This window comes from Raphanus sativus, chromosome 7, assembly GCF_000801105.2.
Source record: "Raphanus sativus cultivar WK10039 chromosome 7, ASM80110v3, whole genome shotgun sequence".
Classification (NCBI taxonomy): domain Eukaryota; kingdom Viridiplantae; phylum Streptophyta; class Magnoliopsida; order Brassicales; family Brassicaceae; genus Raphanus; species Raphanus sativus.
Window position 1 is genome coordinate 22,016,049 of NC_079517.1, and position 16,459 is coordinate 22,032,507.

At 39.7% G+C, this 16,459-nt stretch overlaps 1 protein-coding gene across 1 annotated transcript; it reads right to left on the bottom strand.

Moving 5' to 3' along the window:
• Nucleotides 1-14,714: 14,714 nt before the first annotated feature.
• LOC108816367 (probable S-adenosylmethionine-dependent methyltransferase At5g38100) lies at nucleotides 14,715-16,459 on the bottom strand. Its single transcript, XM_018588940.2, has 3 exons — nucleotides 16,279-16,459; nucleotides 15,275-15,943; nucleotides 14,715-15,152 (listed from the first exon to the last, which is right to left on the bottom strand). Exons 1-3 carry the CDS (start codon nucleotides 16,354-16,356, stop codon nucleotides 14,817-14,819), a joined length of 1,083 nt encoding a protein of 360 aa, XP_018444442.1. The 5' UTR covers nucleotides 16,357-16,459; the 3' UTR covers nucleotides 14,715-14,816.

Consider the following 16,459-nt stretch of genomic DNA (forward strand, 5'->3'; position numbering starts at 1 on the left):
CCGTATTTTTGATTCGAGACGTTTTTACGATTTCTCCGATAAGGTTAAAGTTTCCGCGGTTTTATCGTAAACCAAACGGATGAATCCATTTGATCGAGAGATCAAGAAACGGATAGTCGTGAGTTGCGGAGAACGACTATACGGATAGTCGAGAATGCATAATTTCACGTCGTATCGTCGTTTCGGAAGACTTCAGACGTTTCGGAGAATGATCGATGTATGAACGCTTGATCGCTATAGCGACCGAACTTTGTCAGCAGCTCGGTCGCTATAGCGACTGAGCCTTGCTTGTGGCTCGGTCGCTATAGCGACCGAGATCTGTTCGGAGCTCGGTCGCTATAGCGACCGAGCCGTACCCGAGGCTCGGTCGCTATAGCGACCGAGCTCTGTTCGGAGCTCGCGGCTCGGTCGCTAGGAGCTCGGTCACTATAGCGACCGAGCTGTAATCGTAGCTCGGTCGCTATAGCGACCGGGCGTGGTTTCGTGATCCGTTCGCTATAGCAACCGAGCTTTCATTCGTGACCCGATTGCCATCGCGATCGGGTTTATGCCGTGGTCTGAGGTCCGTTATCCAAGTGTTTGAACCTATCGCAAAGCTACGATTCTCTTCGGACGCTTGTTTGCGGAGGTTTGGTCATTTGATAACAAAGTTCCGTTTGATTTTAAGATATCGTTACTTTCTTAAATCGTTGATTTCTTAAGTCGTTGATTGAGAAGTCGTTGTTTTTAAGAAATCGTTGATTTCTTAAATCGTTGATTAAAAATCGTCGTTTTAAAGAATCGTTGTTTTAAGGAATCATTGTCTTAAAAAATGATTTTTCCGCAAATTCTTTCGTACAGGTTTTTCTTTTCCGAAAAACCGTAGAAAATTCTTAAGTAATAATTTTTAAACGGAAATTTGGATGCCAACTTTGCCCTATCCGATTTCGACCCCAACAATTCTATAAGAATATCGATCGATACACCTTTCGTCGTATCGATAGATTAGTCTATAGGACTATCGATCAATACACTTTTTGAGAAGGTTTAAGATCGGGTTGAATAATGTCCACTAGACTTCCTAGATCAATTTCCGTCTGTTTCTAGCAATCCTAGCTCAGAGAATCTATTCTGGTAGAAGACCAAGACGTCGCTTGCGCCTTACTAACCTATTATCAGAGTTCTAGTTAGCTACTCTTGAACACAAGCATTAAACATAATTCTCAAGATGAATATCTCTAGTAACTTAGCAATTCTATGGTTTGGGATAATCCTTCGTATCCTATTTGAACTCTAAACCTAACAAGGTGGATTACTTAGACATAGCAAAGTAAAACATAGCGATAGAAAAATAAAACTGCATAGATAAAAATATGGAGTTCCAAGACAATCTATGAAGGAGTTTTGCTCTTCTCACCAACTTAAACTTGAAACCTTTTGTTGTGAAAATATGAAAGTATGAAAAGCGTGTGCTGCCCAATACAATGGCAGAGCACATAAATACTAGGTTAAAACTTGCGAGGGACATTCTTGTAATTTTGTGAAGTCTTGGGCTTCAAGTCGGCTGTGGCCAAATTGAGTTTCTGCGTGCGGTCGATAGCACGAGGTTTGCATCGATCGATTGTAATCTCTCTATGTCTACCCATATGTATTGGTCGATGGTCAGCTTGAGTGAATCTCTAAAGTACTCTGAAATGCTCAAAAATCACTATATTTCTCCAAATGGCTCATGAATTTGTAAATATACTAAATAGACTCTAAAACATAATAAATATACCTTATATATACCATGGTTGAAAACAGGTAAATTCCATGGTATATTTACTCCCCCAAACTTGCACTTTTGCTTGTCCTCAAGCAAAACAATGAGTAGTCTCTCTGAAAGAGGTTTGAAAACGGCAGGGACTCACAAAATTTAAAAACTCATAATCATCACTGTATCAAATAAGTCTTAACCACAGAAGCATATTATACCATATCCTAGTATAGAAACCACGCAAATCCTGTCTGACAATCCCCTATACTAACCTCATTTCTCACATAAATAAAAGTGTAGGCTTTACCTTGGGAGTATCGATCAACAGACCATTGGATTCTTACTCAAGCAAGTTTCTGAACACATAGGTAGTCTTCTCTGATCTCTTTCTTCCCTCTTTTATCTCTTCTCTGAATCTTTATTAGTTTCAATTTCAATGAACATTGATGCTAATGTAGATATCTTGTTCATCTTGTTGACTTGTCTACTTTTGTAGCTTTATTTTGACAAAATGTAGAGAATAATGGGGTCATAGGAGACACTCCTACCCCTCGTTTCCACAGTGTGTGATCATTCCCTTCACAGACTTAGAATAATGGGGCCAAAGGTAATTTGCCTATCCCTCTGCCTCATCCAGTAAATCATTTCAATCTTCTATATCTTAAGATGCCCAAGAGAGAGAGAGAGAGAGAGAGAGAGAGAGAGAACTATGTTTAATGTAAGTTTGTTAAGTCTTGCGTAAACATACTAAATATAACTCTAAAACATTATAAATATATCTTAAAACACTTATATACCATGGTTGAAAACAGGTAAATTTCATGGTATATCAACACCTCCAGACTTGCACTTTTGCTTGTCCTCAAGCAAAACAATGAGTAGTCTCTCTGAAAGAGGTTTGAAAACGGCAGGAACTCACAAATTTTAAAAACTCATAATCATCACTGTATCAAATAAGTCTTAACCACAGAAGCACATTATACCATATCCTAGCATAGAAACCACAGAAGCACATTATACCATATCCTAGTATAGAAACCACACAAATCATGTCCGACAATCCCCTATTCTAACATCATTTCTCACATAAATAAAAGTGTAGGTTTTACCTTGGGAGTATCGATCAACAGACTATTGGATTCTTACTCAAGCAAGTTTCTGAACACATATGTAGTCTTCTCTGATCTCTTTCTTCCCTCTTTTATCTCTTCTCTGAATCTTTATAAGTTTCAATTTCAATGAACGTTGATGCTAATGTAGACATCTTGTTCATCTTGTTGACTTGTCTACTTTTGTAGCTTTATTTTGACAAAATGTAACGAATAATGGGGTCATATGAGACACTCCTACCCCTCGTTTCCACAGTGTGTGATCATTCATTTCAGACTTAGAATAATGGGGCCAAAGGTAATTTGCCTATCCCTCTACCCCATCCAGTAAATCATTTCAATCTTCTATATCTTAAGATGACGAAGAGAGAGAGAGAGAGAGAGAGAGAGAGAGAGAGAGAGAGAGAGAGAGAGAGAGAGAGAGAGAGAGAGAGGAGAGAGAGAGAGAGAGAGAGAGAGAGAGAGAGAGAGAGAGAGAGAGAGAGAGAGAGAGAGAGAGAGAGAGAGAGAGGGAGAGAGAGAGGGAGAGGGAGAGAGAGGGACACATACTTTTACCTTCGAGACTTGCCTATCCCTCTACCCCATCCAGTAAATCATTTCAATCTTCTATATCTTAAGATGACGAAGAGAGAGAGAGAGAGAGAGAGAGAGAGAGAGAGAGAGAGAGAGAGAGAGAGAGAGAGAGAGAGAGAGAGAGAGAGAGAGAGAGAGAGAGAGAGAGAGAGGGAACTAGAAATACACATACTTTTACCTTCGAGACTTGCATGAGGATTCCTCTTCGTTGTATACCAAGTCCAAAGACAAGCAATTAAGTCAAATTAGGTTGGAGGTAGCTTTGGTTCCTTCAAACAATCTCAGCAAATGTGAACATAGTTGACAGGTTGATCCACTTTAGTATCTTTAGTACCCTCTGCAATAAGTAAATCTAAGAATATTGCTAATCGAGTAAAAATTGAAAAGTTCATTGTCCCATTCTTGACTCAATAAAAAAAATTTGAAAACATTTTAATAAGAATCATGGATAAACTAGATATTAGTAAACCTCCCCCAGACTTAAATTACACTGTTCCCAGTGTAAATCTATTCAGAGTTACGGTGAGCAAAAAAATCATAACTACAAAGTTTTTTTAAGTAAGAACGATATACCTGACTGGAATGATTGTCGATCGATGGGTGGATGTGTCCGTCGATCGTGGTCGTTTGTGAAATGTTGATCGATGTCGACTTGCTCGCGTCGGTCGATTCTCTGGTAATTGTCTTGTCATTTTTTTTGTACAACCTGCAATAAAACTAAGTAAAGTTACATATTAGTGGGTTGGTTCCAACTCAGCGCTTTATTATAGTTATTTAGTTTGATTCTGGAGGTAGATTGGCTAGTATGGTGAAAAGCAGCTACTAGTTGGAAAACAAGTATCCACATTTTCTCTGCTCATCCTAAACCATGTTGCAATGAAGCTTCTTGTGGCGTCATCAACTCTTGTCCATCTCTCATTCATCTTTGCTGTTGGATTTGTGATGATTTGTAGCCTTCTCCTACATTCTCAATGCTGAACTGATGTCTTCCAAGCTTGTCATAAGCATAATCTGATAGTTCCTTCAGTTCCTCTTGCATTGAATCAAGCATGTACAACTTATCTTTATCATCTTATCTCGGACTGATGCAGACTAGGCGTGATCGATGCTGATGTTGGAATGTTGATCGGTGCTGGTCTATGCATGTCGATCGATGTGGTGTATCCTCTGTCGATCGATTTTGATGTTTCAGGGCGACACGCAAGCTGTCTCTGAATAGCTTTGATTTCTTTTTGCATCCTCTTCGTGCATGATTTCAATCCACTGATGCTGTTGGTGAATGGGAAGTAAATCTTATCATATCTCTTGTAAGATACATCATCTGCTCTTCCTAAAGCACTGTAGATTTCTTCTACCATCTTATCTATCTGAGCTCTGATGTACATGTCTGCTGAGTGATCGTCGATCGATGGGCGTGGACGTTTGTCGATCGATACTGATCTTTCTTCTTGAATATCAAATTGCCAATGAATGGTATCGACTTCTTGCTGTAACACATCTAGACGTGAAGATTGTCCATCCATGTTATCATTGAGCGGATAGTAGACTCCATCAAGCTTGTAATCGAATGATTTCCTCAAATCTTCTAGTGATGTGACTCTAGCGTCGATCGATGCATGAGATTGCATATCGATTGATGGTGATGTCTCCGGTTGAAACGCATTCTTCCTGCGAAGCGTATCAAATTCTTGTTGCATCACTTCATTCCGGGTGATTAGCCAGTTGATATTGTTGTTGATTGGGTGGTAGATGTCATTAAGCTTCTTGTTGAAGGCTTCTTCTTCCCATAGTTGAGCTCCCTTGATGCCCAAAAGCATCTCATTTATCTCATCCTTATTGTAAAGCTCTGGCTCTAGTTGGGAATGATAGCATCTGTCTCTGCGTTTTCCACTGGAAGCTTGTGCATATCCATGCTCAACTTCCTCTGATGTTTTCCAGCAGGAATATCTCTTTATGTTTCGGTCATAAGCGCTGGTTCCCAATTCGTAGTGACTGTCGATCTTTGTTGGGACCTTCTTGTCGATCGATGTCCTGATATTTTTGATGGTTGATGGCTTGATGTTACTGTCGATCGATGGCTCGATTCGATGGTTGTGTTCTCGGTCTCTTCTGGCGGAGAATCGTGTACCAGCTCCACAAGCTTCTGTGAATAGCTGTGCTGTTACCTTGTGTTGATACTCTGGATCTTGGTGTTATTGAATGAAGAGGTTGTTTGGTCCATTCGCCATAGCCAAAACTTCTGCAACATCTTCTTGTGAAACCTGTAGAATATGTCCATCAATAGCTCGTGCGTGTCTCTCTGGATCTCTGAAAATACCAAACTCATCTGGTTTGAGGTGACCGTAATATGTAGTCACTGCTGCTCTGTATTCTGCATCTTGTGTAGCATTGAAGAGACCATAAATTCGATTAGAGATATGGATGTTGATTGTGTCTTCCGGATCGTAGTAGTCATTCTCTCAATCTTTTATCAACTCAAGTGAATCACTGTCGATCGATGTCACATGTTGTTTGTCGATCGAATGCTGAGAAGGTTCTTGCTGATGACGTCTAGACTTAGTGCCATCTACATTGTCTCCTTGTTTCCTGAAAGTAAACAATTTATCCGGAATTAGATAACCATACTCTGATTTGTAGTTTGTTCTTACCTCGGATGTGGATGGTTGATGATCTTCGATCGATGCATAGTTGCTTTTGTCGATCGATGTCATGTTGTTGATGTCGATCGTTTTGACGTTGGTTGATCCATGTATCTCCCTTTGATGTGTGGGAATTATGATTGATTCCTTCTTCCTCCATGTGAAGACGGTGATAGTCAATTACCTCCTCTTCATTGTAATCCTCATCATACATCACCTCCGGTGTCTGATGATACAATCTCTACTGCAAAACTTTCTCTGTAGTGATCATATGCCCAACTGCCAATCGAGTAGTTACCATCTTTGTCCCTTTTATCATCATTCTGATAATTGACTGTTGGTGAAGGTTGAGTGTTGAGGGCAAAACTCGGATACCAGTGGCTGGGTAAGACGAAGTTATGACTGGTATGGGCATTGTCCATCGATTCTTCAAGCATGGTGTCGATCAGTGCTGATTGAGTAGGTTGATCGATGTCTGGAGTTGTGTGTCGGTCGATGGAAGATCGTGATCGTCGATCGATTCGTCTGAATTATCTTCGACTCTACACTAGCAAGCTGCTACCAATCTTGGATTATCTTCCATCACTATGTGGGGTGTCTTTGGCTTAACAACTTTGACTGGATCATAGGAGAGGTTTGGATCGATGAGCGTCATGCATAGCCTGTTGGTCTTCATATCACATACAGCTTCTACGGTATCTAAGAATGCTCTCCCAAGTAGTAGAGAAGAATTCATGTTCATCTTGTTTTCCAGAACACATAAATCTACTGGAATTAGAGCATTACCAATCTACACTTGCAGGTCTCTGACAATTCCTCATGAATTCCTTATAGAGCAATCCAAAAAAGTGAGTGATTCCTCTGAAGGTTCTACCTTTAGACCCAGTTGGACTGCCATAACCTTGGGTAGAATGCTGACTGAAGAACCGTTATTGCTGAGTGCATCGAGGAATTCAATTCCTTGAAGCAGACATAGTACTACGAAGGATCATCCTACTTCTTCAGGGTAATCATCTTCTTCATCTTACTTATGACCTCATGAACGTTCTTTCAATGTCCTGCTTAGTTTCCTTAGTCTCTCTGAAGAATATCCACAATATGTGTTTAAAGTAAGCCTCTTCGAATGGCTTGTTTTTTAGTATCCTCAGAACTCTTTTTGTGAAACTGTCAATCTCCTTCTCATTAATTCCCCTATTAAAATTTTTAGGAACCTTTTCTTTCCTTTTTCGCAGACTTCTTCTTTCTATACTCTGATCAACTTGCATAGGTTCTGCCTTTTCTTCAGAATGTTGACTGGTGTCATCTGTAGGTGTCTCTAAGGGTTGTGGTCGGTTTCTGAAAGCATTAATTTGTGCAACATCTATCTTTGGCAACTGCACTCGGTATGTGAGAGGTGCTCGTCGATCAATGTCGGTTTGCTCATGTCGATCGTCGGTGGACTCTCTATGTCGATCAATTTCGGTCTTTGAAGGTCGGAAGAGGGTGGGTGGGTGTGGGTGTCGAGCTGCGAACTCCTCCTGAGTCATAATTCGGACTGGTTGGCTCGATGCAACTTACTCTATTGACTTTGTCGATCAATGGTATGTAGGACATGTCGAACGATGATCACCATCCAATGTCGATCGATGATGAAGTGTTGGTGTCGGTTGACACCAATGAGTGATGCCGATACTCATGGCACTCTCGACTTCAAATTGTTCTCTCTTTCGCCTATCGCCTTGGCATCCCTTATATACTCCTCCTAGGTCGGTTTGCCCTTTTCTTTTCTGCTGTGGATCGAGTTTATCGTTTCGCGGAAATATTCTATTTTTGTCATCTTGATGTTTATCCTTTAAAAATTGACATTTATATTCTCGTGTGAATATCAGATAAACTGTCATAGTTGTTTTGGGCTCATTCTCGTCTGAATTCATAAGTGGATTTTTTCGCGTTTTAGACATTTTTGGGCCGTTTTTATTGACTTAGGTGTATTACGATTTCTTTGAAAAATCACCTCCAATACGACGTCAGTTTATAACACTAACCAATCGTGTAGCTGAGATAACAATGGTGTTAAATTGACAGTTATCGTTTTTTACGATTGATTCAAATTTACACGAGAAAAGCTGTCTTCTTAATTTTATCGTAAACTTTCAGAGATAACTCCAATAGAGACGAACAAGAAACAGCTCAATCAAGGCCCGAAGGAGTAGCTGGTCTCCTAAGGGTGAGTTGGTTGGGACTGATCCAGGTCGCCTGACGGCAAATTGGACAAGGTCGATACAACACGCCCAAAGGCAAGTTGGCAGTGACTGATCCAGGTCGCCTGACGGAGAGTTGGACGAGGTTGATTCAACTCGCCTAATGGCGAGCTGGATGAGGCTGATTTAACTCGCTATTGTGCGAGTTGGAAGAGATTAATCCAACTTGCCCAATAGGGAGTTGGACGAGCTGATGGGATCGTTTCTGTTGCACGGGATTCGTTGGCTAAGTGATTGAACAATCTTCCCCGAGAACTTGTCGTATAATTCCTTTCTTTTAATCATACAAAGTTTTGGTTCATGTATTTATATATCTTTTTTAGAGAAAAAAATATTTCTTGCGAACTTTCAGGTATTGATCCGATTTGACCCTAACAATAGGAGATTTTTATGACTGAACAAAGAAACCAGTTCCCCTCAAAGAAGAATCAACAGAAATTTTCTTTTTCTTTTTTTACTAAACGGTGCATGTTACAAAAACGTAAGCCACAGAGTTTAAGAACGAAAACTAACGACCCTAAGCTTAAACCATATAGATTTAGGACATCTTTATCCTATTTCAACTTGGTTTAGTACTTTGTCTAATCCAATACTATTAAACTTGGTTTGCATAACTAATATACAAATAAGTAAATAAACTAACAAGTTGGTTCTGCTTGGGTTTTTCATAATTTTCTTCATGGTCCACGACTTTAATTAAGTATCAGAGTGACTCTTGATTGGATTTGGCTCCTGCATATGCTTTTTACTTGACCTGCTTTGTCGGTCTACCAATTCCTTAGTCAAATGGGTTATCAGGTCGAATGGATCGTCCAGGTGGGTCTATTAGTGAAACGACTGTTGGTTCACCCACTTGTTTGGTCGGCCCAAAATTTTCCAAGGCCGAAAGACACGTGGAACCAATTGGGTGTTTTCTTCCTTGGTCCATCTTTCTAACAAAGGCCACACAACCTCTTTTCTAAACCTTTTGGTCTTTACTCGGGTCATTGGTCCACCTTTCTTAAACCATTTGTCCAACCGGTTTAAACAATGGCTCTTCCAACTCCTCCGTGGTCATACACGTATCATTTAGTATTAAAAAACCTTCATGAGAGAAGTACTTGCGAAAACGTTTTAAGGAAAAAACGCACCGTTTTGCTCTGAGGAAAAAAGGCGATTTTGCGACTTCGAAGGCGATTCGTACTAGGGTTTTTCCGATGGATTCGGCTATGCCGCCGATCTCATCTGGGCTGCCGGAGAAAGATCGGGAGGTTCTGGAGTTAAGCGATGGATCGGGGGTAACGAAGATTGAGAAGGAAATCGATTTGACGAAGGAGGTTCCGAGCTGGGCTTCAATGGCGAAGGATAAGAAAGTATTAAAGAAGTTTGAAGTGGAGATCATATCTAAAGATGGGAAGAACAAGGTGCAATTTCCAGAAGGTATTCTATCAGAATCTACTCCTCTTTGGGAAGATTTTGTTGTTGGGAAGTTTTTGGATATCGCAGCACACATAGCCAAAGTCCATACAGTGGTGAATAAGATTTGGAGCTATGGGAATCGAAAGCTAAGGTGGGAGTATACGATGTGGATGCTAGGACGATGAGATTTAAGATCTCAAATCCAAAAGCTAGAGAGCAGGTCATAAGAAGAGGGATGCGGAATATAGTAGGGGTTCCAATGGTGGTGAAGAAGTGGTCTCCGCAAGATGAAGAGGAGAAACAAGAAGAAGAGGCAATACCGATGTGGGTTCATCTGAGGAAGATCCCGTTACACATGTTTTCATGGGAAGCTCTGAGTTTTATGACGAGTGTGGTAGGTTTTCCGGTTCATCTCTATCCAGATACTATTGCATGTTCAAATTTTGAGGAAGCAAAACTATTTGTTAAAGTGGATGTATCAAAAACTTTACAAAAGGAGGTTGATTTCACATTGGAGGGTCAGGAGTTTACTGCGGAGTTCTATTATCCCTGGTTACCATCGAGATGCAAGCAGTGTGAGAAATGGGGACACCCAGAGAAAGTGTGTGGTTTGACGAAAAAAGAGAGGAAGATTCAGGAAAGTGGTAAAAAGTCAGGGGAGAAGTTAATTGTTGAAGAGGTTGAGGGTGTTGAATCAGGCAAAAAGAGTACAGAAAAGAAAAGGAAATCACAAGATCAAGAGATAGGGGATATTGTAAAGATAGTAGAGGGGGATACATATATGAAGTCAGATGAGATGGGTTCTACAAATGGGAAGGAGAAAGATAGTGATTGGTCGATTGTTCCAGCAGATAAAGTGGGCAGAGCACAAACAAAAACTCTGCAAAAAGAAGAAGATACAGTTCAGATATCTGCGTCCAAGTACTCTATCTTAATGTTAGATGGAGTTGAGGAAGGTGAGATAGCTGACTTGAGAGAAGTTGAAGAGGAGGAAAAAGATGAAGCTGAGTTGTTTGATAATTTGGAGAGTGATTTACTGGAGGATGAGTTATTAGAACAGAAGAATAAGGAGAAGGATAAGTCAACAACGAAAAGGGGGGGGAGAATAGTTCAGAAGACCAAAGCTCAGGAGGTTAAACCGATGAGTAAAAGGTCTTCTCGACGTAATCTCTAAATATGGCGTGCTTTTTCTGGAATGTTCGTGGCTTTAACAAAGGTGTGAAGCATTCCGTGGTTACTGGTTGGTTAAGTAATAAGGAGATGAAGTTTGGGTGTTTGATAGAAACTCGCGTGGAGGAAGGGAAAGCAGAAAAGATTCTGAAAACAGTATTTAAGGAGTTGTCGTTTATTACAAACTATGAAGACAATAGAGGTGGAATAATATGGTTACTTTGGAGGGATTCGATTCGAATAACTCCTGTATATAAATCAGATCAAATTATCACATGTTTGGTGGAGTTGCAAGGGGAAGAAGATTTCTTTTGCTCTTGTATATATGCGAGCAACCAAGTTGAGGGTAGGAAAGAGTTATGGGAGGATTTGAAGCATCATCACAACTCTCCAAGATTTAAAAGTAAAGCGTGGGTGGTAATGGGAGACTTTAACGAGATACTAGAAGGTGTTGAAAGCTCAAGATTTGACAACATGAGTAGAATTCCGAGTGGTATGAGAGACTTCCAGAGTATGGTCTTGCACTGTCAGCTTACGGATATGGCATATCAAGGACCTCAGTTTACATGGTGTAATAAAAGAGATGATGGTGTGATCTGTAAGAAGTTGGATAGGGTGTTGCTAAATGAAGAGGCATTGCAAAGATTCAGTAATGCGTATTCATTGTTTGAACCAGGAGGATGTTCAGATCACATGAGGTGCAAATTTCAGCTGTTTCCTCGGGGTGATAAGATCAGAAGACCATTCAAATATGCTAATGTGATTGGTAGTCTTCCTGAATTTTTGCCGATGGTTCAGAGATATTGGGATAATACAGGAAGTTTATTTCATTCGACGTCAGCTATGTTTAGATTTTCAAAAAAACTTAAGAATCTGAAGTCTTTCATCCGGGAGTTAGGAAGAGAAAAGATTGGAAATTTGTCTAAAAGAGCTAAGGAAGCATTAAACTGACTCTGTGAAAAACAAAAAGTCACTCTGGCTAACCCCAATGAAGCAGCTGTTAGTGAAGAAGCTGAAGCTTATGGTAAATGGCTCCATATTGCTACTTTGGAAGAAGACTTCTTGAAGCAGAGAGCTAAACTACATTGGCTTGATGTAGGGGACCAGAACAATAAGACTTTTCACAGAGAAATCAAGACGAGGCAAGCTCAGAACACGATTAGAGAGATAAGAGTTGAGAATGGAAGGGTGTTAACTGAGCATTCTGAGATTAACCAGGAGGCCGAGAGGTTTTTTTCTGAGTTTCTCGATCATAAACCTGAATCCTATAAAGGCGCAAATGAAGAAGAACTTCAGGATCTACTGCAGTATCGTTGTACTACTGAAGATAGCCGTTTGTTGGAAGAGGAAGTCACTGAAGAAGAGATCTGCAAAGTCCTCTTCGCAATGCCAAACAACAAATCTCCTGGGCCTGACGGGTTTCCATGTGAGTTCTACAAAACTACTTGGTCTATCATATCTAAGGATTTTGTAGTGGCTGTGCAATCTGTATTCAAATATGGATTCTTGCCGAAGGGTGTAAATTCCACTATCCTTGCGTTGATTCCCAAGAAGCTGGATTCTATGGAAATGAGGGACTATCGGCCGATAGCATGTTGTAATGTGCTTTATAAGGTTGTGTCGAAGATCCTGGCTAATAGACTTAAGAAACTCCTACCAAGAATCATCACTGAGACCCAATCAGCATTCGTGCAAGGTCGGTTGCTTATGGAAAATGTATTGTTAGCCTCTGAGCTCGTCAAAGGGTATCACAAAGAAGCTGTCTCCCCAAGATGTGCAATGAAGATAGATATCTCCAAAGCATTTGATTCAGTGCAATGGGATTTTCTCTTGACATGCTTAAAGGTGTGGGGTTTTTATGAGAAGTTTATACACTGGATCGAACTATGTATTGGGAGTCCATCATTCTCAGTACAAGTAAATGGTGATCTTGCAGGCTACTTTCAAGCGCAAGAGGTCTTAGGCAAGGTTGCTCACTATCACCATACTTATTTGTGTTGTGTATGAACGTCCTATCGCAGAAGATTGATAGAGCAGTGTTGGGGAAGAAGTTTAAGTTTCATCCAGGTTGTAGAAGTGTATCTCTCACACATCTCTGCTTTGCTGACGATTTGATGGTGTTTGTGGAAGGCTCAAAGACGTCTATTGAAGGAGCTCTTGAAGTGTTTGATGTATTCAAAGCTTGGTCTGGTTTGAGTATAAGTATTGAAAAGTCTACTATATATATGGCGGGGGTCTCAGCAGTCGAGAGATCCAGTATACTAACAAACTTTCCATTTGCGGTTGGAGAGCTACCTGTGAAGTACTTGGGCCTGCCTTTGATGACTCAGGCCATGAGAAAACAGGATTACATTCCGCTTGTGGAAAAAATCAGAAGCAGAATCTGTTCTTGGACGTGTAGATATCTATCTTACGCAGGAAAGCTGCAGTTAATTAACTCGGTCGTGATGAGTATAGTTAATTTTTGGGCAGCTGTGTTTCGTCTACCTTGCGCTTGCATTAGAGAAGTGGAGAAATATGCGGTGCTTTTCTCTGGACAGGTCCTGTTCTCAAATCGTCAAATGCTAAAGTTGCGTGGAGTGAAGTCTGTTGCAGAAAGAATGAAGGTGGGTTGGGAATTCGAAATCTTAAAGAAGTTAACAAGGTGTATGGTCTAAAATTGATATGGAGGATGTTAACTGGAGACTCTCTTTGGGGGAAATGGATCAGAGTAAATATTCTTAAGGGGAAGAGTTTCTGGGAAATAAACTCAAAGTCACAAAATGGGTCTTGGATGTGGAGGAAAATGCTGAAGTTGAGAGAGATTTCTAAGTTGTTTTATAAGAAGGAGGTGGGGAATGGAAGGCATATCTCATTCTGGTACGATAACTGGTCAGTTAAAAGTACTCTATTTGATATCTTGGGAGCTCGGGGAGCTATTCATATGGGGGTAGGCAGAGAAGAAACTTTGGAGGAAGCTCTACTAAATAGTAGAAGAAGAAGGTGTCACAGAACGGGCATTCTTAATGACATTGAGGAGGAGTTAAATGCTATTGGGAGCAATTTAAATCCAATGAGTGAAGATGTCAGTGTATGGAGAAGAAAGTCGGGTTATATGCACAGTTTTTCCACCCGGGAAACTTGGTACTTAATCCGTGAGAGCAAGCCTCAATGTTCTTCGGCTAGGAGTATTTGGTTCTCTCAAGCTACACCAAAGTATGTTTTTATTACCTGGTTGTCGATTAAGAACAGAATGTCCACCTTGGATAGAGTTGCTAAATGGAGCCAGGGGATTGATGCTTCTTGTGTGCTGTGTAAGAATGCTATGGAAACGAGAGACCATATATTCTTTCAATCTGAATATTCTGCTCAGTTATGGGAACATATAGCCAAAGGGATTCTGAGAAGCGACTTCACTACTAATTGGTCAGAGGTATTAACTCTTATCTCAGACGAGAAAAGAGAGAAGAAGAATCTATTCTGTGTGAGGTATGTTTTCCAAATTGTTATCTATGTGATTTGGAGAGAGAGAAACAAGATTAGGCATGGAGATAAAGCTTTGCCTCTGGCTGTGATGGAAAAGTTGGTTGATAATGGGATCAGAAACAAAATCACATTGATAAGCAAGAAAGGGATCAAAGGGATGGAGAAGTTAATGTAATATTGGTTTCTTACTAGAATGTAAATAACTTTTTGCTTTTGAAGGGTGGGGTTTAAGTCTTTGAGTTTGCTTTTATAGTAAGAAAGTTACACTTGATTGTAAAAAGTTTTTTTGATTAATAAATTTAGCAATCATTCAAAAAAAAAAACCTTCATGACGGGTTTTTATATAGCTCAAGAAGTAGTGTGCGATCTTGATATAATTGTGAGAAGAAGACAAATAAACCTTTTATTCATAACCGAACATAGTAACAAAAAAAAAATCGCTTAAGCAATATAAAGTAAAAACATAATTTTTGTTTTTAGTATCTCACTATTCATTTCGCTTAAGCAATATAAAGTAGGTCACATTTTTCTCGCACTCTTTAAAATTAATCGGGTACTTGCCGAGTTTCTTGGCAACACGATCAAATAGCTCATCGATCACATCTTCTCCGAAATGTTCTTTTATGATCGTGCTGAGAATAGCTCTAAACATGGCAATCAAGAAGTGGTTGGATAATGGAATATCCTCCAATGGATGATGTACACTCTCCATAGTCTCAATTGTAAAGCTTCTATTTTTCTCAATTTCTGTCTTTAATTCACTAAATTGTGGGAAATACGCAGGAATGGTGAACAGCCCTATCTTTTCCTCGCTAGTTAGTCCCTACAAAAGAAAAACATCTGATTACTAGTAACTTTTGACGACACTAAAATTGCTTTTAACATTTTACGAAAAAATAAGTTAAAAGGCATTAAAGAAATATAAGCTACAAATATAAGTCTAACCAATTTGGCCATATCCATAAGACAATCACCAATCGTATCCACCAAAATACCCTGATATGTCTTAAACAAGGAGACACCATCGGGTAAACATTGTCCTAGAACGATCATCAATCCTCCTGGAACTATCTCTTCTGCTCTAGCTTCAAGAAAAAGCTTCATGTCTTTTGTGAACTGGACCTTGTAAGATTTGGTCACTTCTTCTATTGAATTATTACATTGAATGTAATTTTTGTTCCAAGCTGGAGAGTTCTTGTCATCTACGTGCTCAGGAACATTGGAAAGCCAGTGAGTCGTGTAAGAAGTGTGTCCAATGTGGATGGTGTTCCTTGGTAAAACTTGGCCATGGAAGGAACCTGGAACTCCGGCCGAGAAATATTCTAGCTCAGATGAAGGTGGTTGGGTTCTAAAGAGTGTGTTGAAGTCATTGTTGGGTTGATCGTTGAAGAACACTTGGAATTCGAGAGGCATAAGGCTTTTTTCGTTTTTATCCTTCAGTTGTTTGAATTTCACAGCATCAATGATGCTTTGAACAACATGAAACGTGTTAGGTCCAATGGAACAACCATAATCGGCAATTCTAAAACTACCAAGATCAGAATTCAGAGGGAGATCAAGTTTTTCTATGATGCATTGCCTTGTCTTATCTCCAACGCTATTTATAGCTGCTATCTGTTCGATGCACATATAAATGTTAGCTAGAAAAACATATTTTACACAAGCGCGCGCGCGCGCATATATATATATATATATATGGCTAAAAAGATAACAGATAACATGGTTAAATTCAAGAAAGAACAAAATTAGAATATTCATACCCTATAATTATATATATATATATATGGCTAAAAAGATAACAGATAACATGGTTAAATTCAAGAAAGAACAAAATTAGAATATTCATACCCTATAATCCCCATTATTCGTTAGATAAAGAAAAAACTCACATTATATCATAACATATGACATACTTTGATAATAATAGCATTGAAAACAAAAAGACATACTTGATATGACGAATTATTGATGTAACTGTGTCGATCATCACCACCGCTCATCGGGTACGATCGAGGAAATGTTGGCATTGCAGTCCGTTTTGTCCTTAACTATCTCTAAATGTTGGGAGTATTAGTTTTAGTAACCGAAGAGATTAACGGGAATTACATATTTATACAATACAAGAAGAGA